This window comes from Marmota monax, unplaced genomic scaffold (assembly GCF_021218885.2).
Source record: "Marmota monax isolate L192 unplaced genomic scaffold, Marmota_monax_Labrador192_F-V1.1 WCK01_AAM20220418_F8-fsc00062, whole genome shotgun sequence".
Taxonomy (NCBI): domain Eukaryota; kingdom Metazoa; phylum Chordata; class Mammalia; order Rodentia; family Sciuridae; genus Marmota; species Marmota monax.
In genome coordinates, this window is record NW_026695221.1 from 7,182,297 (window position 1) to 7,208,899 (window position 26,603).

Genomic DNA, 26,603 nt, shown 5'->3' on the forward strand with positions numbered 1-26,603 from the left:
AGAACTGCTATAGTTATGAGAAAGCTACATAGTATTTTATATGATGAATTTAATTCTTTCCTAATATCCACTTTTGAACACAATCATTCACCAACATTGAAGTATGGTACTCATACCACTGAAAAAAGACAATCCTGGCCAACTGTTCACTTACATATAGTGTTTTTTTTTTTTTTTTTAACCAGTATTCACACTTTTCCAATGTGGGCAAAGCTCTGATTTTTTTCTTCTGCATTTTTTGGGTCCAAGGGCATTGCTATGCTATCTACAAGAGCTTGAACTCTGAACTCGATGTCATTTGGCCTTGATCCACGTGCAGGTATCTCATTGTGCTGGGTGGTTTACAGTTGGTCTATGAGCACTTTTTCAGGAGATCCAGCCCTTGAATCCCACAGCCAAAGGGACAGCACCAGGTATCACTAATGGGGCCCCTGTGCCACTGTGGCTGACTTGCACATGGACTGGGCTTTTAAAGAGGGCAGTGAGGTGGACAGGCAAAAAAAGTAACTCCAGCTGCTTCCTTCAGAATGAACAAGTGAGAACCCGGAAATGTCAGCTCCACAAACAGGAAGCAAAAACCTGAGTGGAGAATTGTCCACTCAGCACTCTTGCCCAGACCCTGTTGTCAGAGCGTGGAGTTAGAGGAAGTGGACTTAGGGAATCCTCTTAGGCTTTCTGCTGTCATCCATGGCCTTCACCACACAAGGGCATCACACTACCCAGGTGCTCATGTTTAGGAGGTGCCTGGGGCCTCCTGGCCCGTCTGGTCCTTTACCTCCAGTCTGCAGCAGAACTGCTGCCTGTCCGTTTAGCCTGGTCTGCATTTCCACATGTGTTGTCCTGGCCAGTTTCCGTCATCAGTAAAGTCCTTTTCATTGAGTCATAAATTTAACGGAGGGAACAAACACAAAACAAAACTCGCACAGTTCAAGTTCATGAATTTATGTTGGATGGGAGTGAAGGAAGCAAAGTTGATTCAAATTTGGAAAATTTCAATTCACAAAGTATTTGTCGATGGACTCAAATGTTTAGCCTTGTCCTAGGGATTGGGGAGGTTGTAGTTGACCCTTCTCTCAGAAGCAACACTCTGGTTAACTGCAGTCTTTTGTTCTGAGTGAAAATGACTTGTCTTCTAAAGGGGAGACATTTCTGAACCCTCCACCTAGCCGTTCTCTGACTGGGAGAGTGGGGACTAGTGGGGAGCATTGATGTGTTTCTCAGTGACTCATTTGATGATTCCTCCATTGTTTGAAGGAATGGATGTTATGTAATTAATGTCCCATCCCTTCCCCCCGTTTTATTTTTCCCTAACAAGCTGGGATTTTCCATCATTTTGTCAATCTTCCTGGAGGGAGGCATGGTGATTTTTCCATTAGCTTTTTTTGGGGCACGCCCCAGAGCAATCCAAATCATCACTCCCTAGAACTTCGGTTCCCCTGTCATTAGCAGATCCTGGGATAGCTGCTACAGTGAGCCCTCCTGTCCTTCCTGATCAGAGCCTGAACTCTGAGCAGTTTCCTGAAAGCAAATAGGAGGGAAGGTGCCACCTGCCCTTTGTTTGTGCAATATAATTTCCATTCATTTCAACATTCAGGGGCAATAGATTTACTTCTTCAATATATTTACTGCTATTTATCTTTTTCCTTCTATGTTTCCATTTTATTTAGCCAATAAAACATTATGTATGCTCAGGAATTTCTAGCCAAGGTTTAGAAATGACGAGCAAGGAACTTGTGTAGTACCTTTGTGCTGAAACTTCACCCTTTGATAAGTCAATTTCAACCTGTGGTACACTGAAGATTCAGGCCTCTAAAATAATCATTGCAGTAAGTGCATCCCTGCCAAAGGTCACAGGAAGGATTATCTTTGGGTGAGAAATTGAGCCTGAGGTAAATTCAGGAGATGTTTGACTTTGGCTGTTTTGGCAATAGTTACGGACCTACACTGTGAACAGGGTGGGCAGGTGCAGGAGGGGCTGGACAGAGCAGAGGTAAAGATGCACGTGGATCTAGCATCAGATCTTGACCCGTCAGCAAATCTGCAGGTGTTGATATCTCACTCTTCCGTACCACCTATGTAAACCAAATTTTATGGATTTTACCTACTACTGTATTCAGCACTTCAAATTTGCCTGCTTATCTTATCAGTATTACCCTTTTTCTAGTCACCAAAGCCACCATCAGCTCTCACCAAAACTAATGCCCATAACTTCCTTACAAGTCTTCCCATATCCATTCATACTCACTTTCTAAACCATTTTTTATAGAATAGCCAAGGCTATCTTAAAACCAGATGTGGTCAGCTCATTCCTCTGCATAAACCACAGTGATTTTCTGTTTTGCTTAGGATAAATTGATAAATTTCTTAGCAGGTTTCCTGCTTACCTCTTCAATCGTCTCAAGCAACTATGCTCCTTGATCATTGTGCATTGACCTTTTTGGAACTAACACATGTCAAATCCCCTTGTTGATCTCATTACCTTCATCTGTACTATTTCCTTTGGCTAGGATTACGGTCCTCTCCCTTACTGCCCATCAGGGTCACTCACCTGGATTCTGTGTTAAAAAACAGATTTCTGGGTTCCAATCTGTGCCCAATATATCTGGCATGGGGCTGAAAATTTGCATTTGATAATTTCCAGTGGTGCTGACTTAGCTGCTCTGTGTGCCATGCTTTGAAATCTACTGGACTAGTAGTCTTTACTTTCTAAATGCCTATGCATCCTCAGATCCATTGTCAAATCTCTCTCTTCTCCTAAGGGATGCCTTTGCTGGCTCTCCAGACTGGCAGGAATTCCTGTTTATGTTAACATGCATCTTGTACTTCTCTTTTGAAGCCTTTATGGACATCGTAGTTGATCATTTAATTGTGTCAATAGAATTTTAACAACTATATTCACTGCACGAATTAGATATCCAAGGGCCATTTCTGACTTGTTTACTGCTCTTTCTTTCTTTAATTCCTTGGCTATAACAAATGCTAAATAATTATTTGTTCAATGAATAAATATTGTTTTCTTTTTCATAGATAACTGAAATATGTAGTAACACTAATGCTTTAAAAGAGTAAGGGCTATGTATGGGTAAACTACTGGAGGTATACAGAAGAATAAGCATGTTTCATTTGTAAGGAATGCAGGACATTTTAGGCAAGAATTAGGGGCCTAGCATATTGTGGAAAGTGCATTAAATTTTACCTGCTCTGATGAGGATGTTAACATAGTTTTTTTTCCAGCTTGCCTCGTTCAGTCTATCCATACTCTATTATAATTTATGAATGCTTAATTGCCAGTTTAATTTGTTGTTCATATACTCGTTTTTATTATTTGTTCTTTTCTTAATACATGGCATTAGAATGTATTTTGACATATTAAACTTATATGGAGTAAAATTTCTCATTCTTCTGGTTGCATATGATGTGGAATTACATTGGTCATGTATTCATATATGAACATAGGAAAGTAATGTCAGATTAATTATACTAGCTTTGCTACTCTCAGTCTTCCTCCCTTCCTTTCATCCCCCTTTGTCTAATCCAAAGTATTTCTATTTTTTCCTACCTCTACCTGCTTATTGTGAGTTAGCATCACATATCAGAGAGAACTTTTGGTTTTCTGGGATTGTCTTATTTCACTTAGCATGATAGTTTCCAGTTCCATCCATTTACAGGCAAATGCCACAATTTCATTTCTCTTATGGCTGAATAATATTTCATTTTTTCTTACAGATATGGAATGTGCAGATGTCCCACTATTAACTCCAAGCAGCAAAGAAATGATGTCTCAAGCATTGAAAGCTACTTTCAGTGGTTTCACAAAAGAGCAGCAACGACTGGGAATCCCAAAAGGTATGCTTTTATTGTTAGAAAAACAAAGACCAGGGTCAGACGTGTAGAGAAAGCTATTCTCTCATCTGTAGTGTGTGAGGCAGACTCTGTACTAACTACACTTGAATCAGCAGCTCTGGATTGTTGTAGATATACAACAGAACCACCATAGATACGCATATTGATGGTGATCCATCCTCCCAGTTTTGGCACCACCATTTTGGTCTTAGGACAGTGACTCCTGAAGCTGTCTGCATATTCAAATGCTCTATTATCTTTGAAAACTTCTAAGGCCAGGCCCCTATTCCTGATTGATTCAGTCTTAATCAATAGTGGCATCCATGCTTTTTAAACTCTTCAAATGATCATAAAGTCAGACAAGTTGGGGAAACTTTGTCTCAGAGTCATTCTGGGCCAACATTGGTTAAACTCAGTGAGCTGTATTTCTTGGAATTTACTGATTGCTCTTTTCTCTTCCATGTACTTTGGCAAAATGTGTTTGCCCTCTGGGTGTGCTTATCTGAAAGGGTTTATTCAGGAATGGAAGGGGTCTGGAATTATCAGAAAGAAGTGAGTTTAGAACACATCATCCTTCACCAAGGAGCTTTTTTTTGTGTGTGTGTGTGTGTGTGTGTGTGTGTGTGAGCAATCCAGAGTGGAAAGTGTACTTTTCTGTTAAGAATAAGGCTTTCTTTAGATCAGGACAGTTTTGCTGCTAGATGAGTGATTTCCAGCCTCATTAAACACAAGCTTTAGATAGATTCTGTGAATGTACCTGTACACATTTTTCCATGTTTTACAACTTTACCACAAACCTCAGAGGACAGGAATGCCCAACATCCTTTCAGGATCACAAAGCAGAATAAAGTGAATTCTGATTTTTCCAGCATCTCATGACACAGTCTGCTAGATTGAAGTGGCCACTACTACCTACTGTCGGCCGAGTTCTTTGAGTGTCATTGGCAGGCATAGCTGTATTAAACCTCAGGTCATGTAAGAAGATTATATATAGTCTGTACTACAGTGCTACTCAAAGCAGAGCCTGTGATGTGTACAGACTTGGCTGGGTACCTAGAATGATATAGGCACATAATAATGTCATTTCCAAGTGCCATTCGAATGACTTAGAAATACTAATTGCTACAATTATTACTAAGTATCATTGACAAAGATAAAAATAATTGAGAATAATGATCCCAAGTATATTATAAGGGTTAAGAGCAGGGAAAGCGATATGCAATTTGTAGAAAACACTTCAGTTTGTTGTTATTGCTATTAAGGAAGCCATTTATTCCCTTGTGCGGGGCTTTTTAAAAAGCCTAATAGAAATAAGGCAGTGAGAGAGGAGATTCATGGAAAGCCTTACCTGAATGGAAGGCAGGAAATACTCACATATATGTCAGTATTTGTGGCTGACTACAGTTCCTCCTAGCTGGCAAAATAGAGGAGGTTGAATGTTGAAGATAGGAGGGTTATGGAGGCACCTCGTGGTCTGAATTCACAGGTTGGTGCTTCCTAATTCAGTGGATAGGATAGTGCCCTCAGATACATATGGACCCTTTAGCATCTCTTCCAGAGCCTAATCTACTCCACCTTTCTTGCTGTCTTTCCTCAGACCCTCGGCAGTGGACCGAAACTCATGTTCGAGATTGGGTGATGTGGGCTGTGAATGAGTTCAGTCTGAAGGGTGTGGACTTCCAAAAGTTCTGCATGAATGGAGCAGCCCTCTGTGCCCTCGGTAAAGACTGCTTCCTTGAGCTGGCTCCAGACTTTGTTGGGGACATCTTATGGGAACATCTAGAGATCCTGCAAAAAGGTACATGTGTGGCAACTGTTTGTGTGTTTTTTTGGGGGGGTTGTGTGAAGTTGCTGTAAAAGTAAGTAGGACTGACCCAGTGGTGGGACACCAGTACCATTATCTGTGGGTGTCCAACCTTGGCTTAAGTGGCCCATGGGGATGTGCCTGACACCTAGCAGGTACTCAGTGTGTGATTGTTTCTTTTTCTTCTACTGGAAGTTCAGATTTTAATCTTTAGCATGTTTGTACTCCTGAAACTTCTTGGTGGGCAAAATTCTGATGTAGTCTTTCTCTTAGAGCCATGAACTATTTGAACAAGCAATGTCTGCGGCCAACCCTAGAATAGTTTTAGGATTTTTTTTTTTTCCTCCTGGAACTCTTAATGCTCCCTTGATCTACAGCCGCATAATACCTGGTCACATCTACAGAAAAGCTTAGTTTTTCTGAGGTCATAAATAAGACAGGCCTCTCTGCCCGCTAACTGGATGGGAATTCATGGTGCAGAATACCTTTTACATCTGGAGCAGCAACTGAGGTTATATCAGGACGCTGTGTCGCAACCTTGTAATGACATGGCCTTCCCTACCGGCCTCCTCCAACCTTTTTGGACCAAGTGACTCATGTCCCACAGCCCTGGCCGAGTATAGAAACAGCAATAGGCGGCAAACTTGGGTGTTTTTGCACTTATTTTTCTGTATTTCTTCTTAAAATAAATCGCAGTTACCAGCAGTCAGCAGTGCCCTCCAGCTGACTGTAAGCCTAGAAGCCCGTTGCCCTCTCTGACCCAGGCCCACCCTCTCCCTGTGGTCCACCAACTCCAGCCCTTGGCACAGACACCGGGGGAAGGGTGCAAAGCTCAGGATTAGCACTCTTGTTTCCATATAATGCCTTTCTTTGTTTAAGAATATTTTCCACTCCTGCAGTGCTCAAGAGAGACCCAAATTAGATTCTTCAGGGCACAGAAGTGTGATCTTGATTCGGTCTCTTCAGCCTCTCTGTTGATAAATAATAAATAAATGAACAAAATCAACAGTTGAGTGAATCTTTCTGTGGCTGCTGCTACCCAGGGCTGGCGGGCAGCTTCGCAGTCTTCTCAGAGCACTGGCATGCTCTTGGTATAGCTGCACGCACACCCACTCCTAGGTGTTGACACGAGCGACCTGTTTATAGAGGGATATGATATGGCAGACTCCTTGCAGATCTGATTTAACTGCTGGCTTCTAAACACAACAACATATTGCACCAGACCATGTAACCCAAATGTGTTCTACAATATAATGTTTCCCTCTGTTTATCGTGATGGAGCTGCCAGGTGCTCTCGGGGTGTCTAAACCTGCCTTGATCGTGGTTATAATTAATATCTATGTAGTGTCTCCTTGTTTACAAAGTGCTTTAAAATGCATTTTCTCATTGTATTATCAAAATAACCCCGTGAGATAGAAAGGACAAAGACTACTACGGTCCTTGTCTGTGAAATGAGGCTCAGGTTAGGCGATTTCCTCAATTAACCACTCATTTCCTTAAACTTTTTGATTTAACTTTTAAATCTTTTTTTCTCATTTAACTTTTTTGGGATCTATGTATGTGTGTATGTATGTATGTATTTATTTATTTATGTGGTACTGGGATTGAACCTAGGGATGTTTTACCACTGAGCTATATCCCCCACTCTTTTAATTTTTTATTTTGTGATCCTCCCAGTCACTTTGGAATTAAAGACATGTACAACTGCATCTAATGTTCTTTTTGGTACCAGGGATTGAACCCAGGGGTGTTTAACCACTGAGCCTTTTTGTATTTTATTTAGAGACAGAGTCTCACTAAGTTGCTTAGAATCTTGCTAAGTTGCTGAGACTGGCTTTAAAAATTTAATTTCCTACCCTGTGTTCTTTCTGTAATAATGTGGATTCATGTGGAGCTCCTGGACCCTCAGACAGATTTGGCCTGCCTTTTGGCAAAGAAATAACATAAGGGTATTTAAGAGGCGTAGGCTGTAATCTAGTATGTTTGAGAATAGAAATCATGTCATCCCACCCAACGTTCCATCACGATAGGCAGTGAAAAATCATCCCTCTTCAGATTCATGTACTTGAAGAGATGAGCAAGATGTTTGTACTGAGGCTATAGCTTCAGTTCTGTCATGAAACCAAAGCCACACAGCACCCAAGAACATAGCTGTTTGGGGTGGGGTGGAAGGCCAAAGTTTCAATCTGATAAGCTACTAAAAGAAAGTTTAATCATTTTATCTCAACTGGGAACTGTTTTTTTTCACCCGTGCAGGCATAAACTTGTTTACCCATCAGCCTTTGCTCCCAAGAAGCTATCAAATACCTGAGGAAAAGCCTAAACCAACATGCTGTCTTTATGTCTGATTGTTATAGTCAGATGGCTCCAAAAAAGAGTCAGAGGCTACCCTATTTGATTTTAGGGTAACTAGAGGATTCTAAGCTTACAGTGGCTTGGTAGAAAGCATTTCTGTCCTTGGTTACTCTTCCTCTCCGTTCCTTTCTACCTCCCTGGGAAGTTGGCATCTGGCAGCAGTTTCACTGTGTGGCTCTCCTCTTCCTTTACACAAGCCCTCGTGGTTCACCAAGTGGAGTCACCTTACCAGTGTCCCCACTTCTTGTCTGGGCCTGAACTTGAATTCTGAGAGCAATGGGGAAAACACAGAACAAAACCCAGACATCTGTGAGAAGAAATGGAGGATATAAGATCTACCTGCCTAAAGACTGCAGTGTATTTCTGGATAGGTTTTGCATTGATCAGTTTGAGGGTTAGGTAGTGTTGGTAACCTGCCGACACAGAGTCAAGCCTTTGATTCTAATCTCTAACATGATACTTGTACATACTGCAGAAAGACATCGAGAGGCAGGGTTGAGTGTTTTCCCAACCCTGGGTGATTACTCACTGATTCTCTTTCCAAGATATTAAATCCCATTTTGCAGCTACTGAAATAATAAACTTAGCCATCCTTTTGTGATTTCATCACTAGACAAGGCCCCAGCCAGGGTAGACTCAGACACCAACTCAGTTAATGAATTTGCAGATTTCTTAGAAAAAGAGTTGAGGTCATTGTGGTCCTTGGATCCAAGATCCTTTCAGGCCAAGTGTTACTTGTGTGCTGACTTCTTTATCTCACTCTCTACCCTGTCCATTGCAGAGGATGTGAAACCGTATCAAGTTAATGGAGTCAACTCTGCCTATCCAGAATCCCGCTATACCTCGGATTACTTCATTAGTAAGTTGCATCTTTACTCCTCTTCCTTCTCTTTGCTCATTATAATGGGACCCTAGGAAAAGTTTCATCTCAGTTGATCTCAGCCTCCTTTGTGGTAATTCCATGGAAAATAGTATTTTCTTAACTGTAGACTCTTTGTTATTTTTAAAATTACTTCTTACAAATATAGTGCTTCAACCTATGTACCTGCCATATGAACCTGCAAGTTCTTAGACACTACAGAGGAACAACATTACAACTTGACCCCTAAACTTTTGATCTGTTTGATCCCATAGACTATAGTGGCCATTAGAGGATTGGGTTAGGGATTTGATCTTGGCCTTGTTCTTTCCTTTTTTACTAGTAGAGATGACAATATTTCCTCTGAAATCCTCTTTTAAGAGCATGCCATATAGCTTTGCCAGAAAACAGATTTATGCTTTATAGTTAAGAATAGCTAAGTCCTGGAGAGGTGACTAGAGGAGCAGAATTAGTGCAGGACTCTTCTTATCTGATGGCCTCACTTTCAAAGGGAGTCCTAAACAGGTTTATTTTCATTTTACCTTCTTACTTTATTTAAATTTTTATTCCAATAAAGCAATAATATTGTTAAATTTTTATTCCAGTAACAGCAATGATATTAGCTGTCTTATCTCAAGAGCTTATTCAGTGTCAAAAATGTTGGTAGGCATTTTACATAAATACTTTCATTTGATCTCTCTTATTGATAAGGAAATTAAGTTAGAAAAAGGAAGTTTCTTATCAAGGGTCACAGTGAGATTAAAAACCCAAGGCCTTCTGACAAAGTTTTTCCCTTTTATTCTCTAAGTTAACTAGCTCATTCCATGTTGTAGGGCCATTGTGGGTGGTAAAGAGCTGCTTGTATACATTTCTCTTCTCTCTAATTGCAAATGTTCTCCATCTCCAGGCTACGGTATTGAGCATGCTCAGTGCGTCCCTCCATCTGAGTTCTCAGAGCCCAGCTTCATCACAGAATCATACCAGACACTCCATCCCATCAGCTCCGAGGAGCTCCTTTCCCTCAAGTATGAGAACGACTACCCTTCCGTCATTCTGCGGGACCCTCTCCAGACAGACACCTTACAGACTGACTACTTTGCCATCAAACAAGAAGTTGTAACCCCAGACAACATGTGCATGGGGAGGACCAGTCGGGGTAGGTTAGCTGTCTTCTATAAAAGCTCTTTGGTTTCTAAGAATTACCTACTTTTGTGAAATTTTCAGGTCCTAATTTTCTCTCCTCATTATTAGCCCTTCAGATTCCTTAGCTTCAGCCTTCCCAACTTAGAATGTCCAGGTGTTGAGACTTTTCCATGGAATTGCAGTCATGTCCATCATGATGACAAAGACCCTCAGGGTCCATGGAATAATTTAAGTTTGGTAGGATAAACAATCAAATGGCTTATTTGGATAAGTCATTTTTGACACTTATTGAGTGTCAAAAATGTTGGTAGACATTTTACATAAATACTTTCATTTGATCTCTATCCAAATAATAACTCTGTTTGAATCTGGTCATTTTTAAGGGCTTTCTGTTTGAGAGGATTTTGCTCAAGATATACATAAAGAAAAATTGATTCATAAAGAAAATCATGACCATCTTGAAAAACCTGTGAGCTTTGCATATGTGCTGCTGTTCTTTCCACTGTATTCCTGAGTCAGACTCTAGAACCTGGCTTGGTACCTGGAATGACCTCTACTGTTAGCCTGAGATTTTTAGCTTCCTGTGACTTCTTTGGTTTGGGAAGATACAAGATGGTTAACCAACAGTTTATTTGGAACCGCTCATCAACAGTGTGGTGAAAGTGTGTATTTAGTTAGAGGACCAGGGAAAGAGGTGGCCAGAGGCTTCCAAAAGAAGGTATTCTTGTTGACATGGCTATTATAATAATGATAAAACATTCACTGGCAGTGAAGTAAATGTTTCGAAATAGAGTTGGTTGACATGAAGCAAGAAAGGTAAAATAACAACCCAACTTCGAAGATCAGGGAAAACACTCAGAGGTATTGTCCACGTAGAAATGTGTCCAGATTGTTTTGTTTCTGAGAAAAATGTTGTCTGTTATAAGAAGGGGCTTGGTTATCCAAGAAAGAGCTAGCTGATTTCTGAAAAGTTAGAAAGGATGATTTTTCTGATGGATAAATGGGAAAGAATTATAAGTAGAACGAGGAACAGGAGAAAGCTAAGCCCAGTGATTGATGAAGCATTTGCTCCCAGAAGTCAGACTTGAGCCAGCCTATTAATGATTTCTGTTTCAATGACTGACTTCCTGTGATGCCCATTCTGTGGTTTTGGGAGGAGATCCCAAGACACCCTTACTTTGAAGATCACCAGTGCACATTCTGGGCCATATATACTATCATCTTCTTTAAGCGTTCAGACTCACACTTCCTCCTAGCAAGCCTTGGGATATCCAACAGGCCCTGTGCAGGGAAAGTCCCTGCAAAAATCAGAACCCATAATTGTCCTTCTTAGGGCCCCAGGGTGTTTGTGTTTTCAGACCAAAGGGGATGGGCGGCACCAGTTCTGCCTTCCCCTTTCTGAGTGTCTTTTATTTTGGGTGCATGTCTATTTAAATACATTCACACAAGTGTGTGTGTGTGTGTGTGTGTGTGTGTGTGTGTGTGTGTGTGTGTGTGTCTTTCTTCTCAGGCAGGTCAAACAAAGCATTAGAACAACTTTCTCATGGTGCTTTCTCTGCATATGTGTAATGAGACTGAATTGTGGGTTTGGGGTTCAGCCATATTGTAACTTTGGATAGATCTACTGTCACATTGTTTTAAAATTGCGTCTGGCTTTGCATTTGTGTAATTGTCCCCTTTTCCCTCTCCTTTTCTTGGTTCTTGGTTTTGGTCCCCACCACCCCTTCAACCCCAAACTAATGATTATAAACCAAAAATGATCCTTGCAAAGGAATATGAGGTATTTTTCTTTGGCTCCACTCACTTCTTCCCTCCAAGCTTTAGGCCACAAAAACTTAAGGGAAAGACCATTTTGTGCAGGTCCACTTTTTGTATGTTAGAAGTGCTGCAAATAAGACCAATTCCAAAGGCCAACTGAATCTGAGATGGTGTGATTGGTCCAGACTGAAAGCATTACTGTTAGCAGATTGTTATTAATAATCATGGTATTCATATACTGCATTATAGTATACAAAGTGCTTCTCTGTCCACTTACTGGGACTCTAAGGACTCTCTTTGTGCTAGTCTGTTCAGCGGGTTGCTGTAAGGCTCCCATCTACTGTTATGAGTGCTCTGAGGTCTGTTTCGCGGAGTCGGATAGCTTTAGAAGGACCTTGCTGAGGCATTTCTCAGAGAAGCTGGCCTGTGGACATCTCAGAGGTCATGTGCTTCCCTGCGTGAGCACAGTAGCAGAACCAAACGTCTAATCCAGTTGGATTCAACCCATTTTTGGAGAAAATACCTGTAAATGAATGTTTCCAGCTCTAGGGTTGTGAAATAGAGCTAAAATGAAAGCTGCCTTCTGCTATAAACCACAGTTCTCAACCAAGTTGCATTTGGCTCATGTCTGAGAGGTTGCCAGAGAGTGGTTATGGCCTAGTTTAGTGCCCTTGCTTATTGGACTCCTTGGAAACTCAAATGTCTTGCTTGCGGAAATTCCAATCTCCTTGCCCTCCAAATATAAAGGTGGCTAGTAGAGATAAGAATCATTTCAGCAGACTTAAGCATTGATAGTATGTAAACATTGGTGACTTGGTGGGATGTTCTTAACAAAAATGTAAGTTTTCTTTCTTAGGCTTTTGGCATGTTTGTCTCACAGAGAAATTGAATGACTATTAAAATCAGTAGCTGGTCGGAGCAAACACCTTTTTATGAGATGCCAGAAAATTTCCTATTCTGCTATAAAAAGGTCACATTCTGGTGGTGGACTATTTTTCCTGAGTCATTTAATGTGAATTTCTGGAAGAGACAACTCCTTTACTTTTAATGATAATAAAGAGGTACAGATGTGACAGGGGTTGGGGTAGGCTAGACTGATCCCTCCATGAAGCTCTTTGATTTGCCTTCTGGAATTTGCCCTCAGTGGATGAATAGAGGAAGGAATGAGATGAAGCTGATAATACTCCTCTCTATTATAAGTGGTACTAGTGGGAATACGGATTGCAGAAAATCTACAACAGTGGATTATATAAAAAAATACTCAGCTTCGATATGTTTTATGCTTTTTTTAAATTTTAAGAGCAGCATATTTTCCTATGAATTTAATTTTGATTTTGGCACCTGCTCATGTTTGAACCTTATTTGTTTCACCAATCCACACTGCTAAAGGGGAGAGTACCCTGGAAGCACATTAATAGGAGGTTATGCAAGCCAAGCTTATTTTGGAATTTGAAATATATAGATCATCCAGCCTTGAACAATTGAAAATATTTATAGGTCTTTTTTGCATAAAAGTTTGTTACCTCCTTTTGCCTCTTGGCATGTGCTAGATTGAGGTGGTCATCTAGTCTATATTTTGCTGTAAGTTGCCTGAAAATTCTCTGAACATAAAATACACAAAACATTCCTAGGAACATTTTAGCTCTTAGATACATTTATTTTCCTCAGTTTTTTTTTTGTTAGCCTCCTTTTAATGGCATTTTTTGCCAATGGAAATTTCTCCATGAGCTATTGTGCAATCGTAGCAGCTGTTTATAACCTGGTTTGGGAAATTAATGAACTTGCATGATCTTGTGGTCAGTTAAGAATGCCTTAAGCAACTCACAGAGTAGAGGATTTCTGACACTGCTATGGCCCTTAACTCCTTAATCTTTGTTTTTTACTGTCCGTACTTCCGCAATGAAGCATACATTTCAAGTACAGATTGGAAAGGATAATGAATATGATTTTGTATTTAAAAGAGAGTGATAGTGTTTTTCTTTTTTTTTTTTTCCTCTTATTTCCTGGAAACATCATCGCAAAACTTCTTTCTCTATTTGGGAAGGCATAAAGACAGGATATATATTTCATTTTAAAATAGTATTTGGGAAAAAATGTTTAAAATAACACTTTAGTTCCAAGGCCAAGGAAGGTCAATCTGCTCTTAGTCTAATGGAATTTTTTTTTCTTATGATCAAAATATTTTGCCAAATTGGAACTTTTGAAATCATGTTATTGGCTTGAGTTAGAAAAGGGATTTAGTCTGATGCTGCTCTGTTTTCTTCATTATTTCATTGGTTCTAATATATCAACCGGAAATCCCGTAATAACATGTATGATTCTCAGCTTTGAGATTTCTGACTTTAGAAATTTTTGAGATCCCAAATACTGCTGTGTTTCTCTAATAGATAGAGCAGCATTTGACTCTGAATCTCAGTACTAGGAGCTATAAACCAGGCATAGAGTGGCAGTCGCTGCAGTTTGCAGCCCAACCCCCTCTCCCAGAGAAAATCTGGAGCTTCATTGCAATGGGCCCCTCCATTCCTCCACCTCTCCTGCAGATCTGAATAGCAACCTGTCCTGTATGAGGGTTTTTACAGTTGTTTTTCCCAATCCCTCCTCCCCTGTTTTTTCCTACCTCCTCCTTTACCTCCAGGTAAACTCGGGGGCCAGGACTCTTTTGAGAGCATAGAGAGCTACGATAGTTGCGACCGCCTCACCCAGTCCTGGAGCAGCCAGTCATCTTTCAACAGTCTGCAGCGTGTCCCCTCCTATGACAGCTTCGACTCTGAGGACTATCCAGCTGCCCTACCCAACCACAAGCCCAAGGGCACCTTCAAGGACTATGTGCGTGACCGTGCTGACCTCAACAAGGACAAGCCTGTCATTCCTGCTGCTGCCCTGGCTGGCTACACAGGTAGGCACTCTGCTCTTTCCTAGGCAGGCTGTCTGCACATTTGTATGGGGGTGGGGGTGGGAGTCAGTGGAAGGCACTGTACTGTCTACCCAGAGACCAAAGGACACACTCTTTCTTTTTGGTGGAGTAGAAAAAGATGTCTCTAAGAGATTGTCAGTTTTTCAAACTACCCTGCTTGTGAGTAACCATTGATTTTTGGAGGCAAATAATATTCTATTCCAAAGGGAAATTTTTAAGACTATCAGGAAACTAATATTTTTGGCCTTTTCTATATCTAGGGGAAGGGAGCTATAATGATTTGGTGTTCCTGGAAACTTGGTCTAGTGGCCTGGCATCAAGGGACATCTTCTGTCCTGCTCTTGGGAGGTCTTTTAAAATACAAAACCAGCAACTGCCTTTCTCAAAGGCATAATTGAATGGCTTACAAGCTAGGCTGTGTGGTAGTACAGTTATCATTAGGCTGGCTGTTCTAATGTGGGAAACATATTCTTTTTGGCCTTAAACATTGTCCAGATCCATCCTGAACTTACATAGGAAGCCTTATTTTCTCACTTAGCTTTATGGTTGATTTTTTTCCCCCAGTAGTGAAAGCTATAATTATAGTAGCAGTGAGTGAAGAAAGAAGGCAGAAAACAGAAGATGTACATTGCAAGCTTGGGCTTTGATTGAAAATCTAGTAATAGAGCAGAGCAGTTGATTGTTCAAATGGATTGTATAGCACATAAGCTGCCTACTCTGGGAAATAGTGAAGAGTCTATCTGAGAAATGTCCAAGGAGTGTTGGTTAATGTGTTGCTCATCCAATCCTTTCTGTAAGATTGCAGTGTTTTCTAAAATGTGTTGTATTGTGGGTGGAGCTTGTTTTAGGCTTTGATGACTCAGATTTGGTCTAGGCCTTTATTCTCTTCTGGTATCCTTTACCCTGGACAGGTTATAGTGTTTGGACTCTGTGATAGAAGACAGCAGAATCTGTGCTTCTATAGACATATCTGTCTGATCTTAATTAAGAGAGAACTAGGTCCCTGTTGTGCAGGAAGTCTCAGGATTTGCCCAAGGAAGTCCTACTTATCTTTGAGAATAAAACTCAAACACTTAGATAAATTACTCCCCCATTAAGGATCAAGTGTACGTTACTTATTTTCCTTCCATAAAGATCCCAGTGTGGTGTGCTTGGACAGTGCTCAGGAATTGTGTAACCGAGATCTATACACAGGATCACAGGCGAGGAACGATCCCCTCTTCATTCTTTCTAAAATATCCCCATGGTCTTTGCTTGCACATGGCTAATAGGTAGGGACTACATTTCAACGGAGTCTTCTCCTGTGTCTGGATGGCAGATTTTTATAGAGTTTACCCCATTTTCATTAAAGACATCTGGAATGAGGAAAAGTATATTGTGTGTTTCTCAGGATGTACCAGAGTGCCAGTGCCTGTAGGTAGAATTAGACTCTGGTGTGATGCACTGATGGAGGAGGGAAGGGACAAGTGCCGCTTAACTGGAAAGAGAAGGAAAAGCCCAAGGTAGTTCTAAAATGATTGACAACACCATTGCTCTCTTTCCCCCTCCCTCTTTCCCTCCCTTCCTCCTTCCATTCGTCCATCCATTCCTTCCTTCCTTCCTTTCTTCCTTCCTCCTTCCCTTCCTCCCCCCCACCCCCTCCCCACTAGCAATTAGGGGGTAAAACAGTCAATGAGTAGAAAAGAGGTAAGTTTATGAGCATTTAGAAGGCTTAAAGACTGAAGCAGCCATTTGAATTTTTTTTTTTTAAAGTAGTTTAAGTATCTGACCCTTCTGTTGTTTCTTCTTTATAGTTGGGGGTTTAACTTTGCAGACTCTCTCAAATGGCAATGAGAACAATAGCCCAGAAAACAGAAGTCCTCTGTGCTCCCTCCGGGCTCTAACACACTGGGTGATTTTAAGCAAATTCACCTTGTACCCTGTTTTTCTTTTAGTGTAGTGGAATTGTTCATCCTTATCTTGCTGGTAGGAGATGTGTGAGAATGTAGTTGAACCAAATCAATTAATTAAGCAAATGAGTGCTAGACAGTGTGCTAGACATGGGAGGAAAATCCCCTATTCACAGCAAATAAATTATTTCAGCAAATGAGCACATGTTGAGTGCAGATAAACCAGTATCCCTCAAGGGCTCGTTGTCCCAGAATTCAGGTTATTGTGAATGTCCTTATACTCAAACTGGGTTCTCTTATTGTTGTAGTCTGAATGAAGGTTGTGGTGTGTTAGGTGTGTGGGAGCAGCCCCAATTTTGGTATTTTTACTATGTATTCCATGTCTGCTTAACACCCTCTGTCTGTACCACAGGCCAAAGTACATGGTGGTTCCCAGATCTTGTACCCTCATTGAAGCCCCTTCTTATTTAAGATGCAGCCTCCTAGGGAATGGAGGAAGAGGATGGAACATAACCATTCTGCCCTTCTCCTCACCAAAGACAATCATGAAGATGCCTACAAATGGGTGTCTGGCTTTATGTAAACATGTTAAGATGAGATGAAATTTGAAAAAGTCCTTTGTAAAATGGAAATCATGGTACAAGTGGTGGAAATACTTTTTTCTTGCTCATAGAGTTACACATATTTTCTATCTCAGGTTCTGTCCTTGTTTTCTATTTTAAATTTTGATTGTTCCAAAGTATGCATGACCACTCAGGATGAAGTAAAGGGTAGATGTTTAGTCTCAGACCTAGGAAAACTCTAGGTTCCTACCCTTAGACTATAAACCAAGCTTTTGCCTATATCACCTTCAAAAAAGTACATTTTACTTCTTTATATGATGTCTTAGTTACTGCACTGTAAGTGTGGAAATCAGTTACAAACTGAATTTTCACATTCTCTTGCACTGTTACATTCTTTCTCCAAAGATAAGAAAATTGCATCAACCTTCACTGGGCTCCCATGGCAACTTGTTAAATTAGGTCAAGATGTGGGGGCAGATAACATGGCTTGAAAGCCTGCCTGTTAGCTGAGTTAAGAATACATCAAATGCAGTGTTGGCTTCCGCCAAAATGTACCTCCTTACCTTACTGTGAACTGCTTACGGTTATCAAACTGATACAATCAGAAAGCTCCATTTTCTCTTGTTCAAAGATACATTCTGAACTCCTTCTAATTACAACACGGTTTGAGAGAAGCAGCCCAGTGTTTTCTATATGTTTTATAGACCTTAGTAAAATGCTTTCCTGATCCTTGAAAAACATAAGCCTCTCTGATTCTTTTTTTTTCTTATTTCAGTAGGAATCAAGCACTCTCCCTTTTTTCTCTCACTTTCCAGCCCCATTTATAGATGGTGAAACTGAGGCACAAAGATTTATTCTAGGCTGTGAAATTTCAATCTATAAGAAGGTAGAAGGTAGCTCCAGAATTGAATCTTAAGGTCCAGAGTCTCATCTGAATACAAAATCTGTTCTCCTTATTAAAGGATCAGAGAATACTCCTTGAATCTGTCTGTTGCTTCCATGGAGGGATGAGAAGCTCGTTTCCATCTTGTCACTGACACACACTGTACACATGAGGGTGTGTGGGAGAGGGTAGAGCGAGCCTTTGGCTTTGGTCCAGAGTTACTGTACTGTGAATCACCTTTATTGAACATCACTCCAGATGGCCAGACATAACCACAGATAAGGGTCCATTCCTACCATGTCTGCTGTTGTTAACATGTGGGTCTGGTGGAAAGGCCTTTGTTAAGGTCTAGGTGTATCCCCACCCTTTGAGTTGCAGTTATAAATGAAGTGGTTTTCTTTTTACCTGGAGCTCTGTAAAAGGCCAAGCCCAGAGCCATTCACTGTCATGGAATTGTGTTTCATAGTGTAGTATGGATTTTTATAAACAGATAGTCTCTCAGTTTAAGATTAAATTGGGAGTATTTAGGATTCAAGTTCCAAGTTGTGTGTGTGTGTGTGTGTGTGTGTGTGTGTGTGTGTGTGAGAGAGAGAGAGAGAGAGAGAGAGAGAGAGAGAGAGAGAGAGAGAGAGAGAGAGATATCACATAAAAATTAGCACTTTAGAAAAGTTTTGTGTTTTTGAAAATTTAAGACTTTGTAAATAAATCCTTTTGCACTTAGTAGAAAAAGAAAAAGAAGCCTCATACATTCCCCCTAAAGATCTCAAATTGCTACTGCCCTGAAATAAACTTTCTTCTTGCCGTTTCTAGATGGCACGGGAGCTAATCTAAAGTCACACAATAAGAAAGTCTCCAGGCAAAGATCAGAACCTTGGAGTTCTGACTTGTAGTTGAGTTTTAGATGTTAGCAATCCAAATCTACTGCTAAAACATGCTTTTGAAAATAAACAAGTTTACTGCAAAAAGAAGTACTTCCAAACCCTTCAATTGAGAATGCAGCCTGAGATTTGGCAGCATTACATACAATCACAGTTTTCTGAAGGAAAGCTGAGTTGCAAAATAATTTCAATGTACTTGAGTACAAATGACTCAGAGAGCTTTTGGTAGTAAACCTAGATAAGGAAAGGTAAGAGGGGTGGGTCCCCAAGGCAAGCTAGTAGGGCATTGCAAATTTATGTAGATTTTAAATGTTCTATATGCCGGTGGCTATGTTATTAGGGCCAATGCAGAGCTTTTCAGTTTGGAGGGATTATTGGAGCCAGCCTTTGGAATACAAAATCTCTCCATACAAAGGGAGTTGTTTATAAGACGATATGAGTTAAGTCAAGAGAAGGGCCAACTTGCTCATATGAGAATAGAACTCTAGTGCCCAGTCTGTGTAGTAGCCACCATTTCAGAGGCCCGGAGGAAGTTAGGTGACTTCTTTGGGTCAGGTGAGGCTAGGGCTAGCTCCCAGCCTTGGGGAATCCGTCAGTCTCAGTGCTGAGCACCTGGATGGATAAGAGAAAAAGAGCTTGGAAATGAGCAAGGCAGAAACAGAGCATCTTTTCACTTACTCAAGAGGCCATTGTGGGTAGCAGGTTGCAGGAAAGCCAGCCAGATCCCTCAGCTTAGACAGAGCCTTCCTGCAGGCCAGCAGCTCGGAAGCTGGTGATGGTGATGTGGGGGGTGTGTTGATTCTCTGTGCCTGGTAGTGGATCCTAAGGGAACATGTGAGATGGACTTGGGGAGGGGAGGTCTTAATAGAGTAATGGCTTAACCTGCTATTTGGTTGTGAGATTAACAGGAAAATACTGTGGAGCACTGGGGAGGAAAATTCCCAGAAAGATTTGAACTAGATAGAAGAGAAAGCCCTTTCTCAATTTTTCTGCAAAGGAGCTTTACTCCTTCTACTTCTTAACTAATTAGCTTTGTGACAGTGTTTCTTAATCATCTTCCACTGGTAGCAAAAGATCATATTGTTAGAGGACTTGGCCTCACTAGTAACTTTTTTCTAAATGTCTTTGAAAAGATGTGGAAAGTGGAGGTTCCCTATTTCCGTTGGTGGCTTTTGAAGGCCACGATTGGCTGAACCACCTGTGTCTTAATTTAGCTCTGATAGTACCTTGGAAGCTGCCTTTTGGGCAGAAAAAGTCCTTTACACTTTTCAATCTGTCCTGACCCTTGCTGCTATTTATCTCTTTCTGAGGCCTTGTGGGTGCCTGCCTGGGTTTTGGATAGCAGGAAACTCACCACTTGACCCATTTGTTCTGAAAACAGTCCTCCTGCCTAAGAGGAGGCTCTGAGTCTCACGTTTTTGGGGTCTCTGTTTCTTTAACAAAATCTCACTACAAATGATGGAATTGGGTGGTGGTGGTTTGGGAATTTCACTCTGTCTCCAATCTGAAGCTCCACCTTTTTGCCTTTGAAGCAAAATGTTTCCATTGAGCAAAATGTACCCAGCATGCTACTAAAATATTCTCAAAAGTCCTCGTTGCCTTTAAGCAGTAGGCCTTGGAAACCCCCGTCACTTCTATTGGGAAAGGCCCTGCCAGATGTCCCGGATATTCCTGCTTTGCCCCTTGGCATCTCTTTCTTTTCCCTGGATGGCCTTTCCTGCCATGGAGAATAAGTGTCAACTGCTCTGGGTGAAGGCTCCATTCCAGAAAAGCACAGCCCCTCCCTGTTCTTCCTTAAATGACTTTCATGTGACGCCTGCAGGTTGGTTGTAATGTCAGCACCTATCACTTGAGAATGCCTTCAGATTGAAGCCCAGGTTAGATGCACGAGAGGGTGGCCATCCAGTGCTGCTTCACCACAATTCCATTTCAGTGTCTATATCCTGTAGAAATTATGAGCAGGGTCTGCCACGGACCAGCTCTGTAACCTTGGGCAAGCTCGTGTTTCCATGCCTCATTTTTCTCATCTGCAAAATGGTAATAGTTCTGTCTCATAGGCTTATTGTGAGAATTAACAAATGAGTTTTTGGAAAGCCCCCAGTACAGGGCTGGTACATAGGAGGTACTCTCTTAAGTGCCAGATGTCACTACTATTCCATATTATTCTCTAACCTTCTTATCTTTCCAGGTTAGTTCTAAGTTCTTTGAGGTCAGGGGACAATGTATCTTACTCATAGAATTCCAGTAATTGCCGGCAGTGTCATGGGGTGCAGCAGTTCAATTTTGTAGCTCCATCAATGTGATTTAAGCTCCTAAGATGTGCTAGTCTTTTTCATATAGTCTATTAATATTCTTTAAACCTTGCTAAAAAGCACATGAAGAAGGTTCTGTTTTCCTCATTGTACAAATGGTGGGGGTTGATTTGTTTTTGGAGGGGAAGCCCTAAACTACATAGCACACAAGAAAGATGCCTTTCAAAATTTTTCACAGTGTATTATAATTTGGGACTGCTGGGAAGCAGATACCAAGACTTGATGTGTAAGACATTTATTGGAGGAGCATTAATGAAAGACAAGAAGGAGGGTGGAGAAAGAGAAGTTGCTGGGAGCCTTCAGACCATGCTGCAGATCTCAAAGGAAGGAGATTTGGGTAGGAAAAGCCACAGCTGTAGCTGAAGTCCAAGAATGTTTCAACAGGCTGCAGGGGAATCCTTGGTCAAAGCTGCCTGGTGGAGGAGCTCCATGTCTCACAGGAGCGGACCTGCATGTCCCCACCATGTTCAATCCCAGGCTGCAGCAGCCCCGTCAGGAAGTGTAGCAATGGTGTGGACATGGTAGAGCCATTCTGCAACAGGAGCTTTAAATAGCACACAGTGTGATAGCATGTCAGACCTGACCCATGAATGTGGCTTGTCATAGAGGCCAGAAAAGCTTTTCTATCTGGGTCATTGTAAGATGGGACTCAGGACCGTGTGTGTCTCAATACTCTTAGTGGCCACCGTGTGCTTCTGAGCTCAGTGCATAATATTGGCTATCACTCACCCAGTTGCATTGTTTTCTGTGTGACTCACCTCTGCCTGAGAGATAACAAGAGTGAAAGTTCTCCCAGGGTGATTGAATGTGAAAGTTTAAACTCTGCAGGGAGGTTGGGAGGTGCTGGAGAGATGGTCCCAGGCAGGGTTCTGTGGAGGTGTTTGACCTTCAGAGAAAGAAGGTACAGTTGTCTGTGAAGGCCCCTCCAGGCTGGGTTCTCTGGCCTTAATTCTTTAAAGGCTCAGGTAGGACACTTTTGGCTCATCACATTATGGGGAACCAAAAGCTTTTGCTCTGTAGCTCCATGTAGTGCTGTCAATATTCTGATTTGTTTTGCCTCAAGCTGGCCACAATGCTTTGCAGTTGAGGGGTGTTCAGAAATCATTTGATGGGTAAATGCTTGAAAATTTCAGTGCATTAGTGATTGCTAAGGATCCAGTTCACCTCCTCAAGACTTCTAAAACATGCTTGACTGGTGCTTTCTCTCATTTTTGATATACAGGGAAAAATTTCTCCCAGGATAAAATCAATTCCAGAGATGGATTTGAGACTCCTACTGAGAAAGAACTAGTTTTCAGACTTCTGAAATCCTGTTCTCTAACCCTAATCAATGAACCCATCTTTTTTCTTATTATGTATATAATTAGGAAAGCATTTCTTAAAGATATTTACATGGTTTAGAAAAAAAACATTTCTTCGATTTTAAAGAAAATTCTCATTCCCTAACCCCAAATCCAAGCCTAAGCTATCTCTGGTGACTTCTTTAAAAGAATCAGTTCCCTAGAAGAAAGATACCAGGAGGAAAAACCTATGAAGAAACCCACTTCCTGACTTGAGCTCACTGGTCTGCTGTCCAAGTTTACGTCTGTCTGAGTGTTAGGCTGAACCTAGCTAGACAGCATTTGTGGTGGGTTTAGAGGAAAGAGGTGGCTGCATTTGAATAGAGGCTGCCCCTTTAAGAAAGGAGACCAGTCTCCTTTCTCCTGCCCCCACCCCCACATATGTGTCCTTGAACAAGTGCAGGTGTGCAGAAGGAGCAAAACAAAGGTCTCTTTCCTCCATGTACTAAAAATGTGTAACTGCCTGGTTCTCAGACTCCAGCCATACTGGCCAAATGAGCCTCACTTAGGTCTGCGCAACTTGGGTGGGGCAATCCTGCTGGTCTTTTGCCAACCTGCTGGGCTTGCTGTTGAGCCTGTCCTGGGCATTGGTGGCAGGACAAGACAGCCTCCTTTACCTCAGTTAATGCTGGCAGGATCTGTCTCTTGAGGCCCCACATTTATGGGACTGCTGCCCAACTCACTCTAGGTCAGCACCGCATGATGATAGGGTGGAGCAGGCTTGGTGAGAACATGAATGATTAGGGAGAAAAGCACATTGGTGGGGGAAAGAGGATCTAAGTCCATCTGTGGCCAAGATTTCCCCAAACCAGAAATGTCTGTGATACTTTCACTTGCAAAGCAGTTTGCATCTGGTATCCCTTGGTGCGGACCTACTTTTAATTAGAGCAAAGATCCCTACCATTAAAAATCTTGAGTGGTTATTTTCATTTAAAATATTAAGAAGTTTTACACTTATCTACTTTTAACTTTTTTTTTTTTAACTTTCAGCTTTGTACTTGCTCAAATTTGCCACATGAAAGGCCAATTTATTTCTTGGAGGCCTACTTAAATTTTACTTAATGCTTTTACAATTGAAAAAATTCTGTCCCCTTTTAGTTTTATTTTTAAGATTCTGTTTTTTTGTTTATTTGTTAGTTTTGTTTTCTTGGTACCAGAGATTGAACTCAGGGGCACTCGATCACTGAGTCACATCCCCAGCCCTATTTTGTATTTTTTGAGAATCCTACTGAGAAAGAACTAGTTTTCTTTGTAAAGAAAGAAAGGGTCTCACTGAGTTGCTTAGCACCTGTCATTGCTGAGGCTGGCTTTGAACTCGTGATCCTCCTGTCTCAGCCTCCCAAGCTGCTGTGATCATAGGCATGTGCCATCATACCCAGCAAAGTTTGTTTTTAAAAACACTTTTTCCTGCTGTTTTATTCTTCTGTTTAATTATTGTATTTTCGGTTGCTTCCAAACTGTTCTGCACTGAGGTTGCTCCTTTAGGTCTCTCTTTCTTAAATAAATAAATAAAATATTCATATCTATTTGCATAATAAGAACTTAATTTATGTCTCTGTAAAGTGAAGAGGAGTAGTGATTACTATTTCCATTTTAGGCATAAGAAAATAAAGCTCAGAGAGGTGAAATGAATTGCACAAGATTGCACAGTGAATCAGGGATGAATTGACATCAAAGCCCTGTACCCTTGACTCCCCATGTGGGACTTTCCCAGGGGCATGTTTATATTTTTAGTTTTATAGGATGCTGACATTTCTCAGTACTCTGCTGCCTGACAAGACATGTTTTATTTTAAAATTTTTTGAAATCCTCCCTCCTTTTTTGAGGATCTAACATGTCAAAGATGTGAACTTGACAGTCCAAAGGTGGTTTTAATTGACTTGAGAGCTGTTTTCTAATTTATTTCCATTGGTAGATACTGGTTATCTGAGCACTAAGTAAGTACAAGTTCATGGAGTTACTGTTCATCATCGTTTTCATCAGGTGTGTTTATTAAGCACGTGTTTAAGATGTTCTTTGTTGTTATGAGTCAGATTATTAGAATTTGTATTATCGATTATTGCCCTTGAATTCCCAGCCATTGATATAGGGACATATTTATAGAATATAATGACTGTGCAATGATTCACTAAACTAAGCCATTGTTTTCTGGTGGTAGAATGTACCATAACCGGATTATGTTAGAGAAGAGATGAGATTGGGTGAGGATGGTGGCAAAGGAAAGATAGAACTCAAAAGAAATGGGAGATGGCACCTGTGGGTGTAACAGAGCCAAATCCAAATCGTCTCTGCTCTTTTCTTTAAAAGATCTTCCCAGGGCCTTGATCACCAAACAATCCAGCTGTATCACCCTTAGGCAGAAGAGTTTGTACAACTCCAGGTTGGATTTGGTCAAAAGAGCAAGAAACTGTCAGGCTGTTTTCAGTTTGCCATTAAACTTCATTTCACAGGGACTTAATGGTGCTAGAGATATTTTGCAATCTTTGGTGACTTAGGAGGGGGTTTTCAGGAAGGTGTTGATACTTAGATGCTGGGGTCTACCTCTCCACCCCCAGAGGTGGGTTCTCCTGGGGAAGTATAAGTAGAAGATACGTTTGTGAACAGATGGGTCATTTCTGAATTCGAGTGTTCTGTTTTTGCTGTCATTGTTTGGCTGTGGGTAGAGACACCTGGCTGTAAGGGAGGGGCCCAACAGGCCCGTTCTCTGTTTTAGGGCCACCTGCCAGATGTGTGCTACCAGGGCAGAGTCAGCCCTGTTGCAAGGGTGACCAACCATGAGAGTTTCATAGGTTAAAATAAGTGTGGTGTCCTGCCCACACTGAGGTATTTGATTTGAATTTCAGAGTAGAGCTAAAGGATTTTAGCTTCTCAAAGTAACAATTAACCCCCAAAGCACAAGAGGTGTGGTGGTTTTTATTTTGGGGCCCTATTGATGCAACATAGCCCGGGAGTCACCCATATTGTTTGGCTCCAAATATAATGAGAAGGAGTTTGGGTGGCTTTGCAAATCCTCACGTCTTGTTATCAGAGGAGGAGTCTTACTAAAATCATTCAATGAGCATTTATGGAGTACGTCCTGAAGATGAGGTATTGACCTGGCTCTGAGAATATAAGGAGCAATAAGATAGAAGGAGCTGAAACTGGAGTCATTCAACAACAAATTTTTGTTGGTTGGTGTTTGTTAATGAGTGATTTGTTGGTGAGCCACTGTTCTAGGCTTTGCCCTTGGAACATGAGTTCTAGTGATGAGAGAGATGGCCATTGAGCAAACTATCAGGGTGGGTCTTGGTGTTAGCAGACCACAGTGAAAATACGAGGAGTCTGCTCAGGGGAGTAGCTCCTCAGCATTGACCCCTGGCCTGGATGGAAGTCAACTGCCTTATGTTAGCCTTACACCAGGAACAGATGACAGAATGCGAACTTGTGGTTGAAATGGAAACGAGGAAGGAGTAGAAGGAAAACCTGAAGTCCAACCCCAAATCACTATTCACTCACCAGCTGTGAGGAGGTCATTGCCATGGGCAGGCAACCCCCAAACCTGGAAAACAAGAAGAAAGAAACAAATTGGCAAATGGGAAGGCTTACTTTCAAGAATATCTTGTTAAAATGTCGTTCTAGCCCAAGAGAATATATTTAAATTGCTCAGTTCTTAGCTTCAGACTAAGGGACCAAAAAAGAAGGAGACTTTTTTAATAACCAACCTTCACTGAGAGAGATGATAGGCTTTGAAATTCCTAGACAAGGAAGAGGGACTTAAAATATGTCCAAAAAGAGCAGGAAGTTACTTAGAGCTTTATCCCCCCCCCCCCCCCCCAAAAAAAAAAAAAAGAGATGGTTGTCTTACATTCATGGTGCCTTGAGGGTTCTCTCTGTGGTGGTTGGGATATGAGGGGATGCATCTTCAGTTTGATTTGCTCTGCTGGTCTGAGATCCCTTTAGGTATCCACCTGATATTTCTGTATAATATTCTTCTAGTGGGGACTGTCAGTGTAAGTAGGAAGAATTTCCCTCTTACTCAGAAGCTGAGAAGGAAGGAGAAGTCAGAGGAAGTTTCCCGGCTGC

At 41.3% G+C, this 26,603-nt stretch overlaps 1 protein-coding gene across 5 annotated transcripts in view; it reads left to right on the forward strand.

The window, feature by feature from the left end:
- The window catches only part of Ets1 (ETS proto-oncogene 1, transcription factor), a 130,389-nt gene that overhangs the window by 94,046 nt on the left and 9,740 nt on the right, over positions 1-26,603 (forward strand). For all 5 annotated transcript variants that reach the window (XM_046432662.2, XM_058575281.1, XM_046432664.1 and 2 more), the window contains 5 exons: positions 3,727-3,846; positions 5,441-5,641; positions 8,784-8,861; positions 9,769-10,017; positions 14,398-14,658. In XM_046432662.2, the coding sequence (XP_046288618.1) occupies positions 3,727-3,846; positions 5,441-5,641; positions 8,784-8,861; positions 9,769-10,017; positions 14,398-14,658 (909 nt within the window). The remainder of the gene's footprint in view (positions 1-3,726; positions 3,847-5,440; positions 5,642-8,783; positions 8,862-9,768; positions 10,018-14,397; positions 14,659-26,603) is intronic.